The 26,716-nt window shown below is 39.5% G+C and overlaps 1 protein-coding gene across 2 annotated transcripts in view; it reads right to left on the bottom strand.

Moving 5' to 3' along the window:
- Positions 1-6,393: 6,393 nt before the first annotated feature.
- PYY (peptide YY) overlaps positions 6,394-26,716 on the bottom strand; it is a 338,368-nt gene continuing 318,045 nt past the window's right edge. For both annotated transcript variants that reach the window (XM_082271297.1, XM_082271296.1), the window contains exons 3-5: positions 13,564-13,751; positions 9,000-9,083; positions 6,394-6,707 (exon numbers count right to left, since the gene is read on the bottom strand). In XM_082271297.1, the coding sequence (XP_082127423.1) occupies positions 6,680-6,707; positions 9,000-9,083; positions 13,564-13,751 (300 nt within the window). In that variant the 3' untranslated portion in view covers positions 6,394-6,679. The remainder of the gene's footprint in view (positions 6,708-8,999; positions 9,084-13,563; positions 13,752-26,716) is intronic.

The raw sequence follows: 26,716 nt of genomic DNA, 5'->3' as shown, positions 1-26,716 counted from the left end.
ATCTTGCAGCTTGCTCTAACGGTCAGAATGTTCATGTATGAATGGGGTTCTAAGTGTTTTACTTACTGTGGCTATAACTTTCTAAAGTCTTCACAACAGATATCAAACCGAGTATAGGTTATTCATTGTTGGCCTTTTGGACTCTTGGTGTTGCATAGTGCTGTTGGGTAAAATATTTCAGGCCCTGGGAGATGAACACTTAGATATGTATGTGGATAGAACATTGGTAGGACTTCAGAAGTGCCCAAGGAGTGTGTTGGAAAAAAAGAGTAGCAAGTTATCAGGAGAGGAAAAAGAGGAGGTAAGAGGGTCCACTATAAAGATTTAATGTTCATTGAAAGGAGGTACTTGAGTATAAAAGCTTCTAATGATCTTAAGACTGTAGGATCTAATGAAGAGAGAACGATAGGGTCAGGAGAAGCTTTAACGATATTGGAGGAATTATGGGTTGAGAATGCAGAGGAGTGTGGAGATAATGATTGGATTGAATTAGGGGCTAATTCCATAGAAAACCCTCGGGAGATAGATTTATTCAAACTTCCAGCCAAAATCTGTTTTTAAACCCGTTGCATGAAAAAACACCTTTTGTAAATGGTATATTTAAATAGGGTCCTTGTCTAAATTAATTACAACAAAAGGCTCCTGTATGTCAGTCTAAACAAGTCCAAATCCAATTACCGTGATGCACAAATCTCATAAAAATTTCCCCTCGCCTTCCCTGATTGATCCTCCCTCGTTTGTGTCTCTCGCGCTCCCCCCTTTCTAGGAACTGCAGCTCACAGTGGGAGAGTTTCAGCAAAAGAGGCAATGCTGTCAATTCTGAAAGCAGTGGCCAGGTGCTAATTGGCAAGCTACAGGTCTGTGACAATGCTGATAGCCACACCCCCTGCAGTATGTTCATATCCCACTCTAGTGTAAACAGGTGCAACCTGCATAAGAGTGGCAACTCTGCTCTGAATTCAAGAGCAGTGGAGCATTGTTGCCACCCAGTCACAAACTGCAATTGGACATCTCTGGCAGGATCCACAGGTAATTGTGGGACTTTGTAACGGGACTAAGAGAAAACTATAGGTTGAGATCAACTTTTATTTAAGTGATCCTGCAGGTTATGTTTTATTGAAAGCCTTTGTTCTCCTTTTAAATGTGGTAGAACAGAAGACCATGAAAGATATGATGGAAAAGTAGGAATTTTCTCCTGAATGCTGAGGGCAGCCCTGCATGTTGCCTGCTGTTAATCAGCATAATTCGTTGCCACGGTGCTGGTGGCCCAACACTATAGCAGCGAATGGCGCTCTAGGTTCTGCCCTGCATCATTGGTTGTTATCGCACTGGCCCACCCGCACCATGGCAAGTCATGATGCAGGGCATACTCGGTCCTGTGCTCTCCGCACACCTGGGGCACCCAAATAGCACCCCAGATTACCACGGCACCACAGTTGAGAAACACTGCTGGATCAGCATCATGAGTTGCCATGGAGCTGATAGCTGAACTATTAACACCATAGTAAAAAATAGTACTGTGCTTTCTACCCTAGAGTATTATTGATTGTGCTGGAAGCTGTCCCAAATGGCATCCCAGTGTGCCCGGCACCCCAGTTGAGAAACACTGATCTGGAGAGTCTCAGACATGAACCCCCTGCAGATCTTCCATATGAGTGGATCTGAAGCTCACATATTGATCATAATTGTATGTTTGTTTTTTCATTGTACTTTTACTAAATGCTCTAGAGATCTATACTATTCCAGTGCGCTCTAGGTGTTTTCATGTACTACTGGCTCCTATGCCTGGTGTGCTGGGAGAACCATATTATAAGTACGATTAATCCATTTCACAATAATGCACAGCTGGGACTATGAAAGGGCTCATGTGGGCAAGTCTGATGCTTTGGGTTCAGTCTAATTTAGAATCAGGAACTTTTGAAAAGGTCAAGCTCTTCAGCAGAGAGATAGAGAATACCAACGTTGCTTTGCTTTTGTAACAGCCATCTGTGAATCCATTCATGTTGTATCAAGTGAGTCTGAAAATACACCACTCTAGAATTTCATGTAAGCTTCAAATTTATCATATCCCAGGGGAATTTCGGTGGCAGAATAATAGTAGCTTGGATTCTCATATACTATAAGGCCATAAGTATGAATATCAGATTATTACACCCATACTATATGGTCAAAAGTATGTGGACACTCCTCCAAATTTGTTGGGTTTTAAATATTTACAGGAAATTACTGTTAGTGCTACGACATACAAAGACCATTGTGCTCTCCTGACTTTTTGGTAATAGTTTGGGGAAGGTCCTTTTCTGTTCCAGCATGACCCTAATCCTGTGCACAAAGCCAGCTCTATAAAGACCTGGTTTGATGTGAAGGAACTAGAGTGATCTGCATAGAGTGAGGATCTGAACAGCTTTGGTGTGAATTAGAATGCTGACTGTGAGCCAGGATTTCTCATCCAATATTAGTACCTGACATCTAAAAGGGCACAAATTCCTACAGACACACTTCAATATCTTGCGAAAAGCCTTCCAGAATGGAGTGGAATGAGTGGAGGCTTTTATAAGCCACAAAAAGGGGGTCAGGTTTGTAATAATTCCCATAGATTTGGAATTGGATGTCCAGCAAACTCCTATAGGTGTCATGGTCAGGTGCCTACACAATTGGCAATAGAGTGTATATCTCGGGGTTGTTGTGTCAAGACATTCACATTGTCGGTCAACTGCTCCTTGCATGAAAATTCAAATCCTGGGTCATGTTTGCTGATGGGCTTTTAGTGTAATATAGAATATACAAATAAATGTGATGACCAGTTAAGAGATAAAGACCTCTATGGCTTCATGAGAGGTGGGAGACCAAATCTGTTGCAGGGAAGCCTCTGAGAAATATACAGTAAATAACCCTCCTGTAATTGGCTCACCACTACATACTCTAGAGCCGGTTCATACTACTCCGACTTGGGACACGACTTGTGTGCCCTCAAGTCGCCCCAAGTCTCTTGTCATCACAAATTCAATGTAAATGAATGAGAGCCGTCTTAATATGCACTACTGAAGTCGCTCCGACTTCAAAAAAGGTTCCTGTACTACTTCAAGGCAACCTCTATCCGGCTTGTGCACATAGACTTCAATGGGAGTCGCCTCTAAGTCGGATCCTTATCTATTTTCAAGCGACTGTGATCAGACTTTCCAGGAAGAAGAAAAAGATTAGCCAGGCATTCCTCACAGACAAAGTCGCCTATCATTTAAGTCCCCATTCACACTAGCGCGACTTGTCAGGCGACTTGGTTGCCTGACAAGTCGCGGTGGGTCGCCTGCCATTGATTAGCACAGTACCCGTTCTAATAGGAGCGACACAAGTCGCTCCGACTTATAAAAAGGGTCCTGTACTACTTTGGGGCGACCTGGAGGCGACTTCCATTGACTTCAATGATATGAAGTCCGTGCATGTCGCGGTGCACGCTGTACACCGCGACTTCACAGGTCGCCCCGGCAAGTCGTGTTGCTCCTGTGTGAATGGGCTCTAAGTCTCTTCAAAGTAGTGCACAAGTCTCTTCCAAGTCTCTTCCAAGTCCCTAAACAAGTCTCTTCAAAGTCACGCTAAAAAGTCGCTCCTTCATGGGGTGACTTTCTGGTCGCGGTAGTGTGAACCGGCTCTAACAAAGTCTCAATTCACTGGTGAGTTATGTTTACTCTGTTCTTTTTGATAAATGTTTTTTTTTTTTTTTTTAATAAATGATCAATTTATAAATGGAAGTATGACTTGGGTTTGGAATAGTAATTCTGTGCCGTGAAGTGGGCATTTATTTGTTAAGTTTATTTGTTATACCTTAAGCAACAAAACTGTAGGAATAATAACTCTCCACGGAGAGTAGATATCAATATGTGCTGCTTACCACAATGGGTTACTCCTCCCTGCATGTAACCATTCATAAAATGTAGGCCACGGTTTTGGGTCTGTGGTTTTTATTCAACAAGCAAAGAGATGTTCATGATTGGGGGAGAGGTTGGTCTTGATGTTAACACCATATGATTGGGTTCTTCTCCTGTTTTTTTTTTTTTTTTTTTTTTTAATTTTGTTTCCACCATTCATTTTCTTATGCTCCACTTACCAGAGTCCTATCTCAGGTGGAGTCCAATTCCCATTTGTACATTTTTCTTTTTTAGAGTGGAGTGCATTGGCCACAGTTAGGATATACTGCTGCGTTATATGTAGACCCCTTTGTGAAAAGACTTTTACATACACAATACTGCAAATACTATAATATGCACAGTATTGGCATGCAATAAAATAATCTTATTTGTGCAGAAAGGCCTTTGCTAAAAATGTATTTTTAAAAAAATGTAAATGTGCGGTACCTAAAATACGGCAAGCTTTGCACATTTGTGGATTGAGCCCATTATCAGTTTTAGGATGAGCTGGACTGTAAGAAAATGCTGCCAAAACTTCGTATATCTGAACCAGAAGGTTGATTCCACCTTCTGTTTTTTGAATTTTTTTCAATATACACTCACTTTGTATTGATTAGTTTTGTAATGGGTTTGCATTTAATGCCATTAGATTTTAGTTATTTTATTATGATTTTTAGGGATACAGCAAAAGTAACCTAATCAAGGCTTTTCATTTGTGTTACTTTGTCATTCACCATAATACATGGGTAGACAATCAATAGGGTTGGTTGTTCTGTGATCATTTCTTGCCTCCAGTTTCTATAAATTTGCCTCTACGCTTGCTGGGTTGTCAAGACCTAGAAGGGCGTTACTTTGCATATTACTGCTGCCAGGCCAAGGAGCCTAAAAATATGAGCCGTGATATTGCCACTCCGCGATTGCAGCAGTTCTTTCAGCTTGTATACAGATTATAATTTTTCTCTGTAGAGATCTCTGGTCTCCTTTTTAAAACACATTTTTGTTTTAAATGAGTAGCTTTGGAAAGCAGTAAATAAAACCAATTAACACTCTGACCTCTTTTGCTTGTAATGTGAGAAAGATTAATATGCAAGACCCGCATCTGCTAGCTACACTGAGAATGGAGAAGATTCATAAAACTAGCACCGGCTGAAGGCATGGTAATTGATTTCCTTTTTACAAATGTATGTACAGTATGCTGAGTGTATTTTTATAAACTATCATTGAAAGCTTTCGCTATTTTCTATGAAAAATGGCAAAACTGTGCATGTTTACTATCAGGTATTGAAGACCTAGTTTGCGGCCCCTTTTTTGCTTTGGGCCTATGTAGTCCTTATCTAGTAAGGGTTCCTATTGTATCTACTAATTTTAAAAAACTTGTATCATTTAAATTGTTCAACTCTGCCCACGATTGAGTAAAATACACCTTTTTTTCCAGTAATATCCTCCCAATCCTGTGTGCAAAAATGTCTCCTTGAAATAGGGTTTTAAACTGGGTTACTAATAGGGAATTATATTATACAGGTAACCGCTAGGATTTATTTATTATATTATTATTTATTATTTTTTTGTTTATTGGGGGATGGTTAGATCTGGTAGATGGAGTTTAGATCTCAATGCAGCTGTGCAGCAGCAGATTACTAATAGTGGCTGATTACAGCCAGCAATAGATCAACTACAGCAGTGATCTATTGCTGGAGGGAGAGGCTGGACTGAGCTGCAACCGTTCTTCTGGAACCCTCATGCTGACAGGATGTGGTGACATTACTACACTTCCAACTTAAACTTTACATCCTGATGTTAAAAGTCTAGTTTATTTAGGTACTAGCAATGTCCACGGTATCAGGATAATTATAACTTTGTATGACATGTTGCTCATTATTGAAGGGTCAGCCCCCCTGCCTCCAGAAGTGGGGCCTTGTTGGCCAAGTCAGCCCCTAGTTTCTTGTATATCTTGGCAACTCCAGTAGCCTGATCTCTCCTAATTTATAAATCTGTCCCTGTCCACCTGATGATTTTTGGGTGTTCCCGTCCACCTTGGTGTGTTCCAGCACTTCCTGTTCTATTCTGCAGTATATTAAATACAAACATTGAGCAAGAGATATTTTATTTCTTTATGAAGGCGTGAACTCTTCCTTATAGGCCAAAGATGAAGTCTGCTGCAGGAGAATCTTTGAGACATGGGAGACTTGCTGGTGGGTAATATTGCTCATACTTGCACATGCGAAAGTCAAATATCAGTTTTGCACATGGATAACTTTTAATTAATACACAAATGCATTGTGTAAAGTATAGCGGCCCATAATGGCCAATTAGATTTTCCCTTTTCTATTCAGTTTACAGCCATCAGAATGAGGAAAGGCGTCTGGATGCTATGCATGACCACGGTCTTTACATTGCTCTTTGACTTATTGAGTATAGAATGTGTTGATGTGAAATAAATCGGACAGACGCACACTCAGAACTCACTTCCGTTAAACTTGCTTTATTATTATCTGGACATGGTGAATTTCTCAGTCAGACATTACGGATTGTGTGTTTCGGGAGAGGCAGCTCTGGAAGAAATGGCGCACACACACGACACGCACATGCGTGCTCTGCACACACCCCCTGGGAAGGGTGTCACCGACCACTCTGCACTCTCCCCGCTGGGCGGAGAGACGAGATACAGGAACCAGTCAGAATGCAAAAATGGCGTAAAAATAATAGGTACGTTTAAAAAGAAGGGAAGGCGGGATAGCGGTCACCTGGGAAGCGGAGGGAGGAGAGGGCTCCGAGGGTCACCATTTATAGTAGGAGTCATCATACCTGGGAAGAGAAGAAAAGGGCAGGGTTAGTTGTGCAGCATGGTGTTCTTGTATGTGTGTTTATATTGTGTTAAGCTGGCCATGCACTAGTAGACTTTATAATTTGTTATTGGGGTGTTATCGATATTCGATTTCTTTCACAGTCACGTGAAAACTTGAAAGAGCGGGATGAAAATTTTTTCTTGAGCAAACAAATTTCTAACAGTGTATGTGAAATTTTGCTTTTAACATTAGACTTTATGGAATGAAAGCCAAAGTACTATTGGATGACATTTGTCAAGTCATCGAATATACTGAGAATTTTCATAGGAATTTTAGTAGGACTATTCGTTCGAAAACCTTCTAGCGTTTAGCCAGGCTTGGCCTAAAGCTTGAGTCACGTGACGTCAGAAGGGGTGGTGCCACCGGGTGATGTAACCGAGTGTCCCCGCCCCTTTCCTATAAAAAAACTGTCATGGCTCAAGCGGCTCATTAGGCGGGAGGCGTGCGATGAGGCGGGAGCGTCCTTCTTCTTTTTTTTTTCTTTCTATTTTTCGGGTGCAGCAGGGGATGTGATTGACAATGGATTTACATCGAGGGACACTATTTTTTTATTTTTTTTAATAAAGGACTTGTCAAAAACTGGCTTTTGTGTTTATTTTTTTTTTTTTGTACACTTTTTTTGGTGAATGGGTAGGGGTACGATTTACCGGATATCCATTCACATAGGTGGGGGCCGGGATCTGGGGGGGCTTCTAGATTCTAGATAAGCCCCCCACCCGCAGTCCCAGACAACCACAGCCCAGGGTTGTCCGGCAGAGGCCCTTGTCTCCATCAACATGGGGACTAGGTGCTTTGGGGGGGCACCCAAAAGCATCTGCCCATGTTGAGGGCAAGCAGCCTGTAATGGCTCAGGAGGGGGAATGCACGCTCATCCCCCTCCCCCCATCCTGGCTAGCCAGGCTGCTTGCTCATATAAGGGTCTGGTATGGATTTTGGGGGGACCCCACACTTTTTTTTTTTCAATTTTGGCATGGAGTTCCCCTTAAAATCTGTACCAGACCCTGGAGGGCCTGGTATGGACGGGGGGGGGGGGGGGGGGGTGGACCCCACGCTGTTTTAAAAAAAACAATTTTTATCTGTATTCCCAGGAGCCAACAATACATTACAGCCACGAGCAAGTTTGAATTACATTTTTTTTTCTTTAGAAGTGTCAGTATTGCTGCAGCAGGCTCCATACATCGTAGAAATGTGCCACTTTACAGGCACATCAAGGGGACCCCCCAGGCACGCTATTTAAAGAAATTTTCATTTTTTTTTTGTTTCACTTTAAGCTTTATTAAAATCACTGCTCCTGTAAAAACGATAATAAAAAAAAAAAAAAACATTTTTGGAATTGATACATGTCCCCCCAGGGCATTTCTTTACACTTTTTATGGCAATAACTTGCATATAAGCCTTTAAAATGAGGACTTTTGAATTTTCATGTTTTGTGTCCCATAGGCTTTAATAGAGTTTGCATGTTCGCTAGAACTTTTTCCCTGTTCGAGATGTTCTGGTGTTAACCCGAACAGGGGGTTGTTCGGCCCATCACTATTAAATAGTAGTCACACTTAGGCTGGCCATAGATTATGCAATATTCTTTACTTTAACTATGGACTTTCCTTCAACCATGCAGTGAAACTGAGTAAGCAATTTCAGTACAGGAGAGGAGGCTGTTCAACTGTGCAAGACTGAAGGGAAGGCTGGATGTCACATTTTATTTAAATAGATCAGGGATTCTAGGCCTAAACATTTTTAAACTCTACACACACATTACAATCTGTACAATCTCCTTTAAATCTTTCAACAAGTATGTAGTGCTAGGGCTTGTCTGATTTAAATATAAATTGATTGGATAATTTAGGTAGGTCTTTTATAGACCTAGATGCATATCAGTATTTCCAATTTGTCTCTATTTCGCCATATTAATCTTTCGAAAGTCTTAAATGCAACAATCCTAATTGGTAATGTTCCCTATTTAATGAGCAACCATTTAGAAAAAAACACAATTTCGGCATTGTGATTGGTAACCTCTTTGATTAATCCACACGTCGGGTAAAATGCAGTAGAGGGATTCTCCCATTAGCCGGAGACTAAGCTGAAATCATTTTTGACTAAAGAAGGTGCACCATATGGACAGTGTGCACTTGGGCACCATTTTGTTGAAGTTGTGACTGGTGGGTAAAGTTGATGACCGCTGCTGGGCTCCACCTCACCTTTGCTGTCTGTGCTGCTTTCATCAAATATGGCTGTTTGTTGTGAATCCACCTACCGTGATCTGCTATTGTAGTTTCCGTTGTCACCATACAGAAGATCAGAAAGCAGGTTGTCAGCGGGACTGTCCCTCTTTCCATACCTGAAATAGAAGAAGACCATTAGCAGGAATAATTACGATGCCTGTAAATTCTAACCACATTATATTCTTTACTGCTTTGAGTCACATTTATTAGCCTTGCTCTGTGTAGAAGTACCCACATTTTTCTTTATAGTAGCTTCGTGTAATCTCCTGCACATCAACACTGGGAAAGCCAAAAACGCCTAAAAATGTGGGCATTTTTGTATTGCAGTGCTGTCAGTTTGTCCATGTAAAAATACTTATGGGAGAGGACAGAGATTACTTGGTCAGTGAGCAGCACCCTATTTCTTAACCCTTTGCCAATGCTGCCCTTTAAGAGGCTCCTAACATGCATACGCAGGCTTCCCGGTCATGCAACCACAGTGATTGACTGTCAGTGGTCACATGATTGGGAGCTTGTCTGGGAGCGCACAGCAAGGGCTCCCTTAGCATAGAATAGCAGTTCCCCATAGGTGCTTATGTTCAGCAGCTAGGCTTTCAGGCCCATCTATGCTGCTGCCGCATATACGTGTACAGACGGCAAGAACTAGTTAACTGTAATGATGCTGTGTGATATCCCTGTACTGGCTATTCACTGTGAACTGCAGCCAGTAAAAGGAAAATACTTACCTGCCCGACCGTGACTCATGCTGAGCAACGTTTTGGGTGGAGGATGGTGTATCACTCACTAATTTGTTTACAGGACACAGTAGTCTAGGTGGATCCACAGCCTGTAGAGGGGGGGGACAAAGCATCTGACACACCCAGAGGTGTCCAATATCAGCAGCAACCCTAGCGCTGCAGGAAAGGGAAAATTGGGAGTGGATTGGTGGTATCTGTAGTAAAAGAATAATTGAAAATACCTTTTGCTGCCCCCCCCCCCCCCATAAAAATGGTTGTTGCCAGTCTTATTCTGGATTTATCACTTTGGGTCACCAACCAGGAGCAAACATCCCAATCTACATACTCGTTCCCAGGCAATGACTCTCAAAGTATCATAGCCATCAGATCATTGCAACAGCCATGGAAATAGCATTTTCAGAGGGATAGGGCAATGTTGCAGCCAGGTAATTAGCATTTTCACCAGGTAAGATCAACAATCACAGCCTTCATTCTTTCTTAAGGCTCGTACACACTATATAAGAAAATTGGGCGAACATTTTCGTCCAAATAATTTTTGTACGATTTTCGTATATTGTGTACAGAACTTTCTACAGATGATTCAGAATTTTCTTACGAAAATTCCTCGGATGGACAAACTCCAAAATTTTTCTCGTACGGGAAAAAAACAAACGATTTTCGTTTTAATGTGTACCATTTTCGTATGATTTTTGTAGAAGAAAAAACAACAAATAAACAACAAAAAAAGCCTTTGTCGTACGAGAATTTTCGTAAAAGAAAATTCTTTCATCGGTTCCGATTTGCTGTGAAACAACGAGGAAAATTGGACAATCGTTCGCCCAATTTTATTACAGTGTGTACCCCACTTTAGTATAGGCTTCCTTTATTTTTGAACATCTGTCACGGGGTTAAAAGGAAGACACAAAAGGCAGTAGTGGCAGGATGGAGCCAATTTGTTAAAGGGGCAATGCTGAGATAAAAGGAGACAAGCCTGTTGAGGGATCCAGGTGACACTGGGGTTGATTTACTAAACCTGGGGAGTGCAAAATCTGGTGCAGCTGTGCATGGTAGCCAATCCACTTCTAATTGTTCAATTAGGCTGGGACTGGTTAAGATGGGACTTGTAGTTTTGCAACAGCTGGAGGGCCACAGTTTGCATATATCTGTGCTAGGGCAATGGTTTTCTGCCTCTTCCTGGGCTCCTATAGACTCCTGACTCACTTCTGATTTTAAAGGATTTGTAAACCTAAGAACAAAAATATAATTTATCGCAACTTACAAGTCCGTAGATGTGCTTGCTGCATTATTTTATATTTTTTAGGCTAAGAATATTAACAGCACATAAACTTGTCAGAAATGAAATGCCCTCCAGTTCCTGTGAGCCAAACTGCTATATCAAATATATCATGTGATTTTTCTTCCAAGCTATCCTCTGTGAACTTAACCATCCCTCCCCCCTCCATATTATGGAGTTGAACGTTGCAGAGAGAAAGATGTTATACAGTGTAGTAAACATTCCCCAATGTGTGCCTCCTAGGTATGCCTCATTGTTTGAGTCACCTATTCTTTGTCTGTCTGCTAGTGTTGTGTCCACTTCACCTCATTACCAAACTATTGTGAGACGGTTATGTTAATTAGATTACTGTTTATGTTCGATGTTCATTAGATGTACTGATATTACTGTTTACAGTTTGCATTGTTTAGGATAATGTGATCAAGGTCTTATCTGATTTTGTGTGGTATATATTTTGTGAGAGTTTACAATAAAGTCAGTTCCAGCTTGCATCTAATCTAGTGTCAGCTAATTCATGGGTGCAATCCTATGCTATAATGCCTGGTTCCAGAGTGGAGGAAGCTGTATCTTGGCAGAGACACCAGGGCTGGGTCCCAGGCGGTCCGTCACAGTGCCTAAAGCTGCATTTTTGTAAATGCATTTAGGTGCTTGGGCAATAATTTAATGCGCCCAGACACTTTTATGCACATTTGTATGCATTTAGGCACATCAAGTGTTTTTTTTTTTTTTTTTAGCAAAAGCGCCCGCCACTCCTAAACGCGCTGACAGTGGCTTTTTCTCTGCCTAAAAACATCTGTAAATGCCTGTGTGCGCATGGATACATAGACTAACATTGAGTGGCATTTAGAGGCAGAAGAAAAACGTCAAACTTTCCTAAAAGTTGAGTTTTTAACGTCCAGTGTGAATGTGGCCTTAAGCCTAAAACCAAAGAGATTAAATTATGTACCACATTAAAACAGACCAGTTTTTCTAAAATTTCAATATGCCACCCTACAAAACACATTGAAGATACATTAATATACTACTAGTAGACAAATCTGTATCAAAATGAACCTGACATGGCAGAAAGATGGAGACTGCCATTGCTAAGTTCTTTCATGGAAATTGCATATTGACTGGCTGTTTGCTTTGTCTCAATGACCCGGCACAAGTCTGCAGATAAAGATTTACATTTATTCTGATTTTTGGGATCTGTTTGGGTCGGGGATTTAAAAAGCTTTGAAATTTAAAAAAAAGCCAGTGGGTCAGTTTAACAGCCAGACATCAACAATTTTTGGAATCACCCTTTGTATTTCATCATGACAGGCTTATATTAAAGGGTTTGTGCAGGGCTGTCTTAATGCATGGGCACCCCTGGGCACTGCCCAGGGGCCCAAGGTGCATAGGGGCCCCATGATAATCCTGCATTACATCATATTTGCCAACTGTTCCAGATTTGCCGGGACAGTCACGCTTTTTACTAAGCTGTCCCAGAATGGACCGGGCAGCGTCCTAGAACATGTACCGTGCCCTCCTGACTCCCCCTGTATTCTGCCCCTCTGCACCCCCCTCCCCTTTCTTTGCCCCTTTTGTTGATTAGTCTTTTGTTTATGACACGGTTTCTTCTTATTTTATTAAAATTGCAAAATAAATTTAGGCTTAATTCTATCAACTTTTTATACTTTAATACTTGAGAGTAGGTGTGTAAGTTGGGGCAGGCTGGTAGGGGCCCCAGTGCATTACTTTGCCCAGGGGCTCATGATGCTATTAAAATGGCCCTGGGTTTGTGCCCCAATACGTTTTTTTTTTTTTTTTTTTAGCAGTTCTTTCTGAGACTACACACATCCCCATGTAAAGGAGGAAAGGAGTAAGTGCTCTGTAATCTAAAACCCATCCTGTCCTAGGGTGACACCACTGCTCCTCCACAAATGCAGTACAGTGAGGAATGCAGTCACCCTAAGACAGGAATTGAGTTATTGGCATAGGCGTGCACACAGGGTGTGCCGGATGTGCCTGGGCACACCCTAATTCCCTTGTTTGCGTTACAATTATTGCTGTTTGTCAGTGGGAAGATCGGAAAGCTCTCCCACTGAGCTGCTCTGCTTTTAAGAGAAGTGTGGAAGCATTTTGAATCTGCAGGCAGGGAGATAATACACCGGCAGGGTAAAGATTGTGTGTGCATAATAAATAAATATATATATATATATACAGTATATACCTCTATATAATATACACAACTGGTTTCCAAGTCCCTCTACTACTTAACTGACCAGATCAATATCCCAGGAGTTTATTTGACTTAATGCTGTACTCTGATTAAAAAGTTACATGTATGTTTGAGCTTTGGTGTGCACATCCTAATGCAATAGGCTGCGCACACCTATGGTTATTGGCAAGGTGAACAGAAAGCCTGAAAAAGAAAACGAATGCAGCCACCTCATGTAAGGACTGGTAAACTGCAATAAATTTTTGTTCTTTAGTTTATATATACTTTTTAATGATTATGTGTATGTAAGAGAATGGTTACAAATGCACAACATACTGTACTGTAAAAAGTATTCTTGTTTGGCTGTCAAATGTTTGTGCAAAAAAGAAGCAGCTACTCACCTCTGCCTTGTCACCAGGTTGATGTAATGCCGCAGGGCTGTCAAATATTTGGTCATTTCTTCTGGTGAAGCATCTTCTCCAGGGTTTTCCGGTTTGGGTGGATATCCCTCTACTATCGTTCCTAGACATATTAAGACGCAGATTGTGATGGCTACCATCATTGGCCAGAGCTTCAAGGAGGTCACCATCTGAAGGACAACACAAAAGATTGAGTTTTCAGTAGGTCTGTGGGTGTCCACATACCTTAAACTACAGGATGGCAAAATCTGGGAATGTTACCATGATGTCAATACATTTACCAATTTCTTACATGATATGCGATGCCTACTGGGTAACATAATGAGGTCTCCCCTGAAAAATGAGTGTCCCCTTCAACTTGATAGTTGAGCCACAAAGCACGGCAAACAAATGTCGAAGGGGTGCAAAGCCTCTTATTTTACAACGAATAACAAAAAAAGAAAAGGCAGCTAACAAATTTTGGGGGGGCTCCATTATTTTGTTGTCACAACTACTTATTTGACTGTTCTAAACCTCTCCTGCCATAGATTTGTGTGCCCAGGAGCTCTGTTCTTTGAGTCCACTAAATACTTTGATATGGTGTTGAAGCCTCAATAAAGGGGGATTTTCTTTGGCCCTGAGACAGATTGATGATTTCTTGTTACTTGTGAAGTTTTAGAGGCTTTGGATTTCTGAAAAATGTATTTAATGATCTTTGTGGCTTAAATACTTTTTGGATTTCTCGATTTGGGTAACCCCTACTTCTTGACTGGGGCATTTCCTTTTGTAAAGAGCTGCTCAAGCTCAAGCTATCTGTCTTAAATGTGTCCAGTGCCTCAATTCTACTCTCTCTCGGACCCCTATACTGGATATTGGAGTCTTTCATTTGATAGCCCCTCATCCAGTGGTTATGCAAGTCTTTCTTAGTCATCAGTATGTCAATATACAAATCTGTAAGCATTTTTTTTGTTCAGGTCCAGGTTGCTAGGATTGGGATTACAGATAGCATAGTGGTAATAATACAGGAGTGATAATAATATCAAATAATATAGGAGTAAATACAAATAATATAGGAGTAAACTATAAACTAAACTAGTAAATTAAAATGAAATGCACACACTGTAATATTTTAGTTTTTAGTGGATTTTGGACATACCTCCCAACTTTTTGAGATGGGAACGAGACACCTACTAGCAAAAGTATGTAAGCATAGGACACCCCCCTCCCATGCCCCTTAAAAAATAATAATACAAAAGAAGTGTTTTTTTTTTTTTGCCTTCACTATTCCTTTTTACTGCCTTTTGAAATTTACAAATGCAAACATGAAGAAATTGAATGAAAGGTTTAGCACTGAGAAAACCATTTTGAAAGATAAATAGTATGTTTTATATTGATAAGACCAAAATGAGGGACAAATGAGAAGGCAAGAGGGACTTCTAATCTGAGATTGGGTCATTACTCTGTCCCCAATGTCAGGATGTCATGGGATACAATATTTCTACTGTCATGATGAAAGTGGGGAACCTGGCCCCTACTGACAGGATGCAAAGGGGAATGTGCATACTGTTAGGATGCCATGAGGAACCCTGTCCCTACTGTTGGGTTGTTATGGGGTACACTGTCCTTACTGTTATGAGCCACAGCACATTGTAAATGGGGTATCTACATAGATTTTCACCCTAAAAAAAAAAAAAAAAAAAAAACATTCTAAAATGTATGAACTTCCAAGGAGTTGCAAATTTACTGGTTAGTTCTCTAGTTCAATTTTAGGCTGGTAAAATTGAATATTTTCTAATTCTGGCAATTTTAAAGGGCTTTGAAAGTGGGTTTAGTAAAAAATTAGATATGGGGGGAAAAAAATAAAATAAATTTGCTCAAAAGAATTAAAGGAACACTTTGAAAACACATCAACCTGGATATCTATACTGGCATTGACTGGGTAATGTGTTAGGAATGAAAGGATGCCACATTGTTTGATGGAAATGAAAAGTATCAACCTACAGAGGGCTAAATTCAAAGACACCCCGAAAATCAAAGTGACAGCAGGCTAGTCCACTTTGCTGAAATTTCATTGCAGCAAATCAAAAAGGTACTCAATAGTTTGTATGGTCCCCATGTGTATGTATACATGCCTGACAATGTCGGGGCATTCGACTGATGGTGTGTTGGGGTATTTCCTCCCAGATCTGGACCAGGGCATCATTGAACAGACTAAGGTGTAAACTGGCAGTATCGAATGGACTTAAACGTAATGTCCCAAAGGTGTTCTATTGGATTTAGGTCAGGCCAGCATGTGGGCCATTCAATAGTATCAATTCCTTCATCCTCCAGGAACTGGCTGCATACTCTCGCCACATGAGGCTGGGCATCGTCTGTCATATGTGCTCAGGGTGAATCTGTTCTCATTTGTGAAAAGCACAGGGCACCAGTGGCGGACCTGCCAATTCTGGTGTTCAATGGAAAATGCCAATCAAGCTACACTGTGTGGCACAGTAAGCACAGGGTCCACTAGAGGATGTTGGGCCCTCAGGCCACCCTCCTGAATCTGTTTCTAATTGTTTGGTCAGAGACATTCACACCAGTGGATATATATCTCCTAGGGACTCTAATAGTAAGGTCTTTGTAATGTGTTCCTGGGTCTGCACAACTGCTGTAGCCATTATAAGGGACTTCCACCATCCTAGCTGAATTTTTATTTATTTTATATTATAAAGAATGGAACAGGAAGAGCTGGGACACACCAAGTTGAATGGAAAAAACAAAAACTCCCAGGTAGAATGGAACAGAGTCAAGGAATTATGGCATGAAGATGATACTGTTGATGTATCTGAGATCTAAGAAGCCTTAAACTGACCCACTCACCAGCTCCAGCTCCAACTACACCTAAATGCACTATATGGCCAAGAGCTTGTGACAAAGTGACCATGGCACATATTATTATAAAGCCAAACTCACGTGGACACCCCTCAAAATGATTGAATTCAGGTGTTAATGCTACAGCATAAAAAGACTTTTACATGATAGTGCCTTTTCAACCTTATGGTGACAGCTCAGGGGAAGGCCCTTTTCTGATCCTGTGTACAAAGCCAACTCCATAAAGACAAGGTTTGACGGGTTTGGCATGGAGGAAACCTAATGGCCTGTACATAGCCCTGAGCTCAACCTGATAAAAAGAGGCCTTCTGATGCAACATATCTGACTAAACAAATGCTTTTGTCTGAATGGCAACAGACACACTCTAGATATGATGGAAAGTCTTCCCAGAAGAGTGGAGGATGTTCTAGTCACAAGGGGTAATGATAATTCTATATTAATATTTTTGGTTTTGCAATGGAATATCCAACAAACTCATACAGGAGTGATGGCCAGGTTTCTGCAAATTTTGAATTCATGGTGCGTGATATAATGATTACACCAACTCAAGAAAATATAGCCTACCTACTTGAAGTTTATGCCTATTTATTAAAAAAAGAACCTAAAGTGCACCTGTCTCCAGACTATGGAAAGTAGATTTACATATTCCTAACAAGCGGTAAGAGCTTTAAAACAAGCCTACATTTAGTTATTTAGCTGTATTTATTGTTCTGTTCATTCTTAAATATCACAATTTCTTAAAATGAATTTCTTCACAACGCCTACAGATACAGAGATGAATGAAGGCTTAGATACAGAGACAAATGAGTGCCAGTTTTAAAGTGTGATTGTCTTAATCCCATGATCAAGGCATAAGTTCACTTTAATTTACCACTTACTAAAGTTTCAGAAATTTGCAATGTGCCTGTTTTGAGGTGTGATGGGCAGTGTCCACAATCTTATTATTGTAAATTGTTAAACTTTCAGTGCGAAATAGAAATACATTTTTATTATTATAGGTCAAGAATTGTGAACTTTGAGGCCTCCATTGACCTTGCTACATATTGAGTCAAAACTCTTTCAGTTTGAAACACACATTGCGTCCATTGTTGAGATGGTTTTGTTTGCATGTACTTTGAGATAAAAAGCTGTGTTATCTGCCCCCCGAAAGGAAAATGTGTTTGACAAACTTTTAAATACAATACTCAGAAAGACAGATAAATAAATCGCTTATCACAGGTGGATCGGCCTTTGGGGGAAAAGGTTTACATAAGACATCCTTCCCCTGGTCTTGAAACACGAAAAACCAGAGAGGTCGTAAAACTTTATGTTCAGGCCATGACTCACACAATGGGCGAAACTCAATTTCAGGATAACACCTGTGTTCACCCATCCACAAGCAGGATAAGCTATTGTCTATATCATGAGGAGACAAACAAACGGAAACGGACAAAGACTAGAATCTGTCATTTATTTACCTAAACACAAACAGGGGGATAAAGTTGTTGAAATCTACACGGAGTCACATAAACATTGTCACTTAGATTGATGAGAACTGCAAATCTCAAAATGAATTTCAGAAAATCATAAATTGATATCTTTGCCCCATCATATACAAAAGGTGTTATGGAACTATGATGTTATGACAACCTCCTACTGAGAAGTACATTATATTCTATCATATAGTAGTGTCAAAGGGTCAGACATTTCGCCCATATTTTATAATCCAGTCCCCATATCATGAATGTACTGTTGTTAACATAATAATGCCTAAATGGATAATATATTATGATCAGAAGTAACCATGTATAGGACAAGTTACATATACAAGCTGTTGTGTATCAATATATATATAACCGTATATTTTTCGATATAATTCTTACTGCTACTAATTGAAGTCTTGGGTTAAAGAGTAAAATCCAATATATATATATATTACATAAGAGATATTAAATATGAGAATGGTGGTATCCAGATTAATCTTTATTCAGATACCTGGTGGATTAAATGGACGTCATAGATGAGAGCATGATTACATTTATGTTTTTTATAATAGTCTTAAATGGAGAAATCTTTAATTAATTTTAATATACTGGTTAACCAAGAGGTGTCACCCTATGACATCACCAGTTAATGAATAAGATGTTCCAACCAATAGGAATAATGTTCCTCCCACTGGGTTTGGCTTATGATAATTTTTACTGCCCTTTTGTTCAACACAAAATAAAAAGGAATCAGAGATGTAATAGAAGACAACAGACACAACACAACACAACACACATCATATCTTGCCCAATATACATCACACTTACAACATACACACTACTAACAGCCATGCACAGACTCATCTACACAGACGACTCCATTTCAATCTGCCATGTATCTGAACCTTTGAGGGACGCCAAGCGAAACTCCTCCCTAATTGGCCACCATCTTGGAAATGCAGCCTTCTTAAGGAACCTGGTAACTACCATTCTAAATTAGCGGCCATTTTAAATATAGTAATTATGCCTTGCTGTTACTTGATTATTATTCAATATTGTTTATGTACTTCCTTAAATGTTTTACATTTCCTATTTAAAGGGTAATGAAAGTACAATCCCAGCCGTATAAACCATATGTAGATTTTTCTCTAAAGAGATGATTTTTGTTTTTATAACATTTTAATATCAGATTAAGCGCATTATTTGAGATTTTACGTCTTCCGTTTTGCATGGCTTATTCTCACTTCATCTGCAGTGGAATGACTTTCGGCCATGTGATTCGCAGACTATTGTGGTCTGATTATATAGAATATTAATTTATGGTTCATACTACACCTGGGAAATACATAATCTTGCTTTATTTTACTTTCATCGTTTAGCTAAATATCACATTGCATTTATCGTTTTAAGTTGGTATTTTATGTAAGGTTATCTCTTTGTGTCACTCAAGTATGATCATTTATGGTGAAAATATGTCTTGCGAATAAATATTCTTATATATATATTCCCTACTGTAGACTGCTTCACTAAGATTGGTATATGCTTTTAAAAAGAAATTAACTGATATAAAAAAAAGAACTTGGGAAAATTGCGTGGTATACTATGAGTGTCTGAACAAAATTAATTGGGTTTTTTTTCTTAGATATTAAATTATTTGCCGTAATCGGCTGGAGGCACTGCGTCATAATTCTATTGATAGTTCAGACACCGCCTTTTAGTAATAAATTAAAAATAGTCAAATTTTATACCAAAACGCACAACATATTAAATGGAGTTGCACTGCTGAGATATCATTAATTTCTTACATATGCCAATCATAATTTTGATCATGGTGACATAATTAATAACTTTGCAAAAAAAAAAAAAAAAAAATAGAATTTTTTTTTAATAATTTTTTTTTAAATTATTTAATTGTGAATATTGATAGTAATGCCCTAAAATGTCTACATAAGGTAAGGTTCACGCTGCCAACTCTGGCTAGATGTCAATCCCACAGCCCCAGTAGATTCGGCACAGATCTAGAATATGTAGAGACACCTCTCTGAGTCTAAAATGGTGGTGTATGTATAGGCTAGTTGGAGTCATACCAAAATCCTCAGAAAAAGTCGGGCCAAAAATGGGCACCAGACGTGGGTAGGGGAAAACCTGATGTATGAACTCACCGAAAGCTTCTCTAACCCCAAAGACTTCAGGAAGCGTGATCACATACTTTTAGAATCATGGCCAATCTTACTGTATCTCTGTGAGGAACTGCACCATAAGGCTCAGCAAAAAGGAATTTAGTAAAGTTCTAATCTCCACTCCAAATAATAAGAAGTGAGATAAGGAACCTCCTTGAGCAGGTGAAAGTGACCTCTATTGGGACACATAGGTTAAGAAAATGTAGCGTGAAACTGCAGGAAAAAGTAGAACTGTGGCAGAAGTTTTGTTCAGAAAGCTGTAATATAAGCAACCATTTGAAAGAACAATGTAAACGATTAATGCAATAAGTAGGAAGTTTTGAGCAAGGAAAATTTTTTTTTTATTAGTGGAAGTTGCAGAGTAATCAGTAGTTGAAAATTAAGTTGCCGAGTAACCAGCAGTGGAAAATTTATAAATAAATAAATAAAAATAAAAATGTAACAGTTCCAGTAAGGACAGGAATTCATAAATAAATAAATAGGAAAGTTCAAAAAGGTTATGGTGGCCATACAAAAGGGTACTGCTTATCAGTCCTGCATTATAAATAAAATGAAGTAATTAATTAGACCCAGATATGACTCCCAGTCTGATGGTTATGACCCAGACAAGGGGGGGAGAGTCAGGCAAAGAGTCCACGTCCTACCCCAGCCATATTCCTAAGATAGGAGGGCAGAAATTGGGCAGCCATGCATAACTAGGTATGAGTCATATCAGGTCACCGCAAAAAGACTAGCACCCCTAAAAAGATACCATACACCTCTAGAATTTAAAAAGTTTGTTTTAAAAGAGTACTGTCCCGATTTTTATTAAGACAGGGTCCTTAGATATTACTAATCATTTTGAGGCCTATGAAAACAGCCTTTCTGTGTTGTGCCTCAAGGATGTAATTTAAAAGTCGGCCCACACATAAAAAAAAAAATCCTTAACGCTGCTAGAGCTGCTATATATAATTTAAAATGTACACAGCACCAAAGCCCACTGAATTTTTGCTGTACTGTACTCAAAAGTGCCTAACACCCTTCAATGGAGGAGTCTGAGTACAACCACCCAGAATTTAAAACCCTGTGCTTTGAGGCATCGGCCAGGTACATAAAAATAAGTTTGGCCAGGGACTACAAGTTGGGGTGTTCACTGGAATGGTTGGCAAAAGAGAGCGACAATTTGCACTCCATCCAACAGACCAGTGAACAAAGAAAGGCGTGAGCCTGTCACCAAAATTGTGGCAGAAACACACCTTTCTCCTCAACCTTAACACTAAAAAAAAAAAAATAAATAAATAAATAAGTAAAAAAAAAAAAAAAGTGCAAGATTTTATACCGGATACCTCAAGGAGGACACCGGACACCCCACAAATAAGGAGGGGGGAACAGAGGCCATTTTAGGATTTCTTTCCAAGGGGACAGGACCCAAGGGTTCAAAGAATCTCCAGGGAGCATCCCCAAAGAGCCCAATTCACCCTTGAGGATGGAAATCCTCGCTATGCCAAATATCCTCAACAAGAGGGGGGACCCCACAAATAAATAGGGATTTTCCCCATCTTAGGGCTCCCCAAAATCCTCGGGAAGATGGAGACATTAAGGCCCAGACCCCGCCAGAACCGAGCGAATGGTTCTGATAGGGATCTGTCCCATCTGTCTGTACCCGAGAGACATAGGCACCGCAGGAAGCGGAGCCAAATATATATATATAAAAAAAAAAAAAAAAAACCAATAATTCAATTTCTGAAAAGGTTTTTCAGCAGAATAGATGCCAAGGTGGATCGGATGATCACTTGGTTCACTCAGGGCACTGTAGCCCGAACTAAAATAATTCCTCTTTAGGAACAAATCTTGTGGCCAGCCAAAGGCCACAAAATCCTTAAATGCCCAAATAGCAAGGGATCAGAGGGACACACTGAATGGATGCATAGGAGACAGAGGTTCTAACACCATTTTATCCCCAGGTCACAGTATTGAGGATCCTGAAAATCCCTGTCAGGGGGATCTTGGTTGTTAGATAATAACTACTCTCCTATTTTTCAGTGGTCACTTCATCCCTCTGACTCAAACAGGTCGCTCAAAGCGGGCACATTTCGAAAAATCGCCAATGGCGGTGATACAAGGAGGATCAAACCCTAATGACGTAATGAAGTCAAGAGGTTAAAGGTGGTATTACGGTAACCAAGAAGAATCCTCAATGTCAGGTAGTTTTGTTGCCTACCATGAATTGCATTGATGCCCCAAAGGGGGGATATTATATTTTTTTCCTCCCAAGTAGAAGGTAAATTCTAACAAAATAGTATATCACTGTTCAATTGTTCAATGTGTGGTATCCATGGTGATGAATACGTCCCCATGTTAATGGGCCCCAGAAGTCAGTCTCCCCTGGGAAAGGTTGCATATATAGTCTCACCATCCATGGTGGTCAGATAAAAGGCTGATCACACAATGGAATAAAAGGAGGACTCTGAGGAAGCTCAGGATACCAACCTCACATTGAAATCCCAACTAAAAGTTATGGCTGAAAACTGTATGTATCATTTTCTCATGGAATCCATTTCCCTTTATAGGACTAAAAGATCCAGGAAGTAAGCAGAAAACCGAGAGTCTGATGTGTCTGAGACACCCAAAGGGGGGTACAGTGTGAAGGACCCCGGGATACCCCTGATGGCCAGTCTACCAAGACGAACCCGTCAAGACAGCCAAAGGCAAAAGTGCCCGGAGAAATCCACATTCCACTGGCCAACAGATGATAACCCTTGGATCCACACCTCACTCGGAGTCACCATGCTTGTTTACTGAAGTCACTACACCTACTTGCAGGTGTCTACACCCCATTCAACTATTCCATACCTATCTACAAAGCTGTCAAAGTCCGATTTAAGCCCTATTTCTTCAAGAGTCTGCCTTGGAAAAATGTTTCAAATGGCTACGGCATTTTTTTCACACTTTTTCCAAGGAGGGGGGATTTGTTAAACTTTCAGTGCGAAATAGAAATACATTTTTATTATTATAGGTCAAGAATTGTGAACTTTGAGGCCTCCATTGACCTTGCTACATATTGAGTCAAAACTCTTTCAGTTTGAAACACACATTGCGTCCATTGTTGAGATGGTTTTGTTTGCATGTACTTTGAGATAAAAAGCTGTGTTATCTGCCCCCCGAAAGGAAAATGTGTTTGACAAACTTTTAAATACAATACTCAGAAAGACAGATAAATAAATCGCTTATCACAGGTGGATCGGCCTTTGGGGGAAAAGGTTTACATAAGACATCCTTCCCCTGGTCTTGAAACACGAAAAACCAGAGAGGTCGTAAAACTTTATGTTCAGGCCATGACTCACACAATGGGCGAAACTCAATTTCAGGATAACACCTGTGTTCACCCATCCACAAGCAGGATAAGCTATTGTCTATATCATGAGGAGACAAACAAACGGAAACGGACAAAGACTAGAATCTGTCATTTATTTACCTAAACACAAACAGGGGGATAAAGTTGTTGAAATCTACACGGAGTCACATAAACATTGTCACTTAGATTGATGAGAACTGCAAATCTCAAAATGAATTTCAGAAAATCATAAATTGATATCTTTGCCCCATCATATACAAAAGGTGTTATGGAACTATGATGTTATGACAACCTCCTACTGAGAAGTACATTATATTCTATCATATAGTAGTGTCAAAGGGTCAGACATTTCGCCCATATTTTATAATCCAGTCCCCATATCATGAATGTACTGTTGTTAACATAATAATGCCTAAATGGATAATATATTATGATCAGAAGTAACCATGTATAGGACAAGTTACATATACAAGCTGTTGTGTATCAATATATATATAACCGTATATTTTTCGATATAATTCTTACTGCTACTAATTGAAGTCTTGGGTTAAAGAGTAAAATCCAATATATATATATATTACATAAGAGATATTAAATATGAGAATGGTGGTATCCAGATTAATCTTTATTCAGATACCTGGTGGATTAAATGGACGTCATAGATGAGAGCATGATTACATTTATGTTTTTTATAATAGTCTTAAATGGAGAAATCTTTAATTAATTTTAATATACTGGTTAACCAAGAGGTGTCACCCTATGACATCACCAGTTAATGAATAAGATGTTCCAACCAATAGGAATAATGTTCCTCCCACTGGGTTTGGCTTATGATAATTTTTACTGCCCTTTTGTTCAACACAAAATAAAAAGGAATCAGAGATGTAATAGAAGACAACAGACACAACACAACACAACACACATCATATCTTGCCCAATATACATCACACTTACAACATACACACTACTAACAGCCATGCACAGACTCATCTACACAGACGACTCCATTTCAATCTGCCATGTATCTGAACCTTTGAGGGACGCCAAGCGAAACTCCTCCCTAATTGGCCACCATCTTGGAAATGCAGCCTTCTTAAGGAACCTGGTAACTACCATTCTAAATTAGCGGCCATTTTAAATATAGTAATTATGCCTTGCTGTTACTTGATTATTATTCAATATTGTTTATGTACTTCCTTAAATGTTTTACATTTCCTATTTAAAGGGTAATGAAAGTACAATCCCAGCCGTATAAACCATATGTAGATTTTTCTCTAAAGAGATGATTTTTGTTTTTATAACATTTTAATATCAGATTAAGCGCATTATTTGAGATTTTACGTCTTCCGTTTTGCATGGCTTATTCTCACTTCATCTGCAGTGGAATGACTTTCGGCCATGTGATTCGCAGACTATTGTGGTCTGATTATATAGAATATTAATTTATGGTTCATACTACACCTGGGAAATACATAATCTTGCTTTATTTTACTTTCATCGTTTAGCTAAATATCACATTGCATTTATCGTTTTAAGTTGGTATTTTATGTAAGGTTATCTCTTTGTGTCACTCAAGTATGATCATTTATGGTGAAAATATGTCTTGCGAATAAATATTCTTATATATATATTCCCTACTGTAGACTGCTTCACTAAGATTGGTATATGCTTTTAAAAAGAAATTAACTGATATAAAAAAAAGAACTTGGGAAAATTGCGTGGTATACTATGAGTGTCTGAACAAAATTAATTGGGTTTTTTTTCTTAGATATTAAATTATTTGCCGTAATCGGCTGGAGGCACTGCGTCATAATTCTATTGATAGTTCAGACACCGCCTTTTAGTAATAAATTAAAAATAGTCAAATTTTATACCAAAACGCACAACAAAATGTATTTCATAGGGTAATATCACAAATTCTACAATGTGTAACTAAGAAAGTGTGCAAAAGACTAATTATGGATCTGTGTGTACTTTACTGGCTAGAGTAATCTCAAACCTGCTTACAAGAGCAACAATACATATGGCCAGAGGTCATAAAACCAGCATATGGGCCAATGGCTGTAAAAAAAAAAAAAAAAAAAAACAGCCATTTAGGTTACCTACTGAATAAACCTAACCAAGCACTGCTAAAATACAAGAAATCGGATAGGGTAAGCTTGGTCAAAGAGCTATAAAGCCTCATGAAGGAAAGGTAATAGGATATCAGCCAGTCCTTGAGCCATCTGAAGTATAGCTTGTGACTTGGCCAATGAGAAGGCATGAAGCAAGCATGGTTATTTAACACATGTTTCTATTAGCATAGGATCAGCACCCATTGTACAGAGATTTTAGACATTTTCCAGCAACCGGATAATGTGATCAAAGTATTCTCCAATAGCCAACAGCCCTCATCCTCCACCACCTCTTCCAGGGAAACCCCATACAGGTAGATTCAAAACAATTGTCATATTAACTATGTACTTGTATCGTGTTCCTTGGTGCACATGGGTAAGTCATAGGTGATGCAATGCAGAAGACTCAATATTTTTATTCAAAATTATTAATTAAATGTGTTTTTTTTTTTTTTAAAAAGATAGAAGGTAAGCTTTATGTCAAAGTGCTGAGTGTCTGATTAGTGAATAATCAATTACCAGTGTGCTCACATGGATGGATGAAGTCACATGTTCCTCGGTACTGGTAAGTACCATGTATGTCACTTCACTTCCTCAGTTGAATGAAGGTGTGGGCATTTAAAGGAAAGGGGAGTATAAGCTGCTGCTGGGGCTAACATTAAAGTAAACCTGTTGCATGGATAAAGCACATGTCCATTTTAGGACATTGACCTGGGGAGATCAATACATGAGTAATGTATGTGCGAATGCGCTTTAGGAATCTTAGATTGTAAGCTCCTTGAGGGTGGGGACTGAAGTGAATGTATAATACATATGTAAAGCGCTGCGTAAATTGAAGGTGCTATATAAGTACCTTCAATAAATAAATAAGCAATAACATGCAGCCTCCCCCACGTGCTAGCTGATATTTACGTACAGAACAGAGCAAAGCTTCCTACGGACATCTTTGCTGATCATCATGATCTGGACAATAACGGCAGGACTGGGAAGCAGCTGTATGTCTGTGGCCAATATGTGACCATGCCCTTGCCAGCCAATCTCTGGAAGGAACCAAGATACCTAAATGGGTTCTTGTGGTTGGTCGCTATTCTTCTTCCCAGAAGAGGCCACCATCAGGAATTTTAATTTAGTGCATAAATGCGCACACCTGCGCATTTATGGCAGGTGTGCAGAAATACATGAAGAAATACA

Source organism: Pelophylax lessonae (assembly GCF_965119305.1).
Source record: "Pelophylax lessonae genome assembly, chromosome: 11".
Lineage (NCBI taxonomy): Eukaryota > Metazoa > Chordata > Amphibia > Anura > Ranidae > Pelophylax > Pelophylax lessonae.
This window is presented reverse-complemented; position numbering and strand designations above follow the sequence as displayed.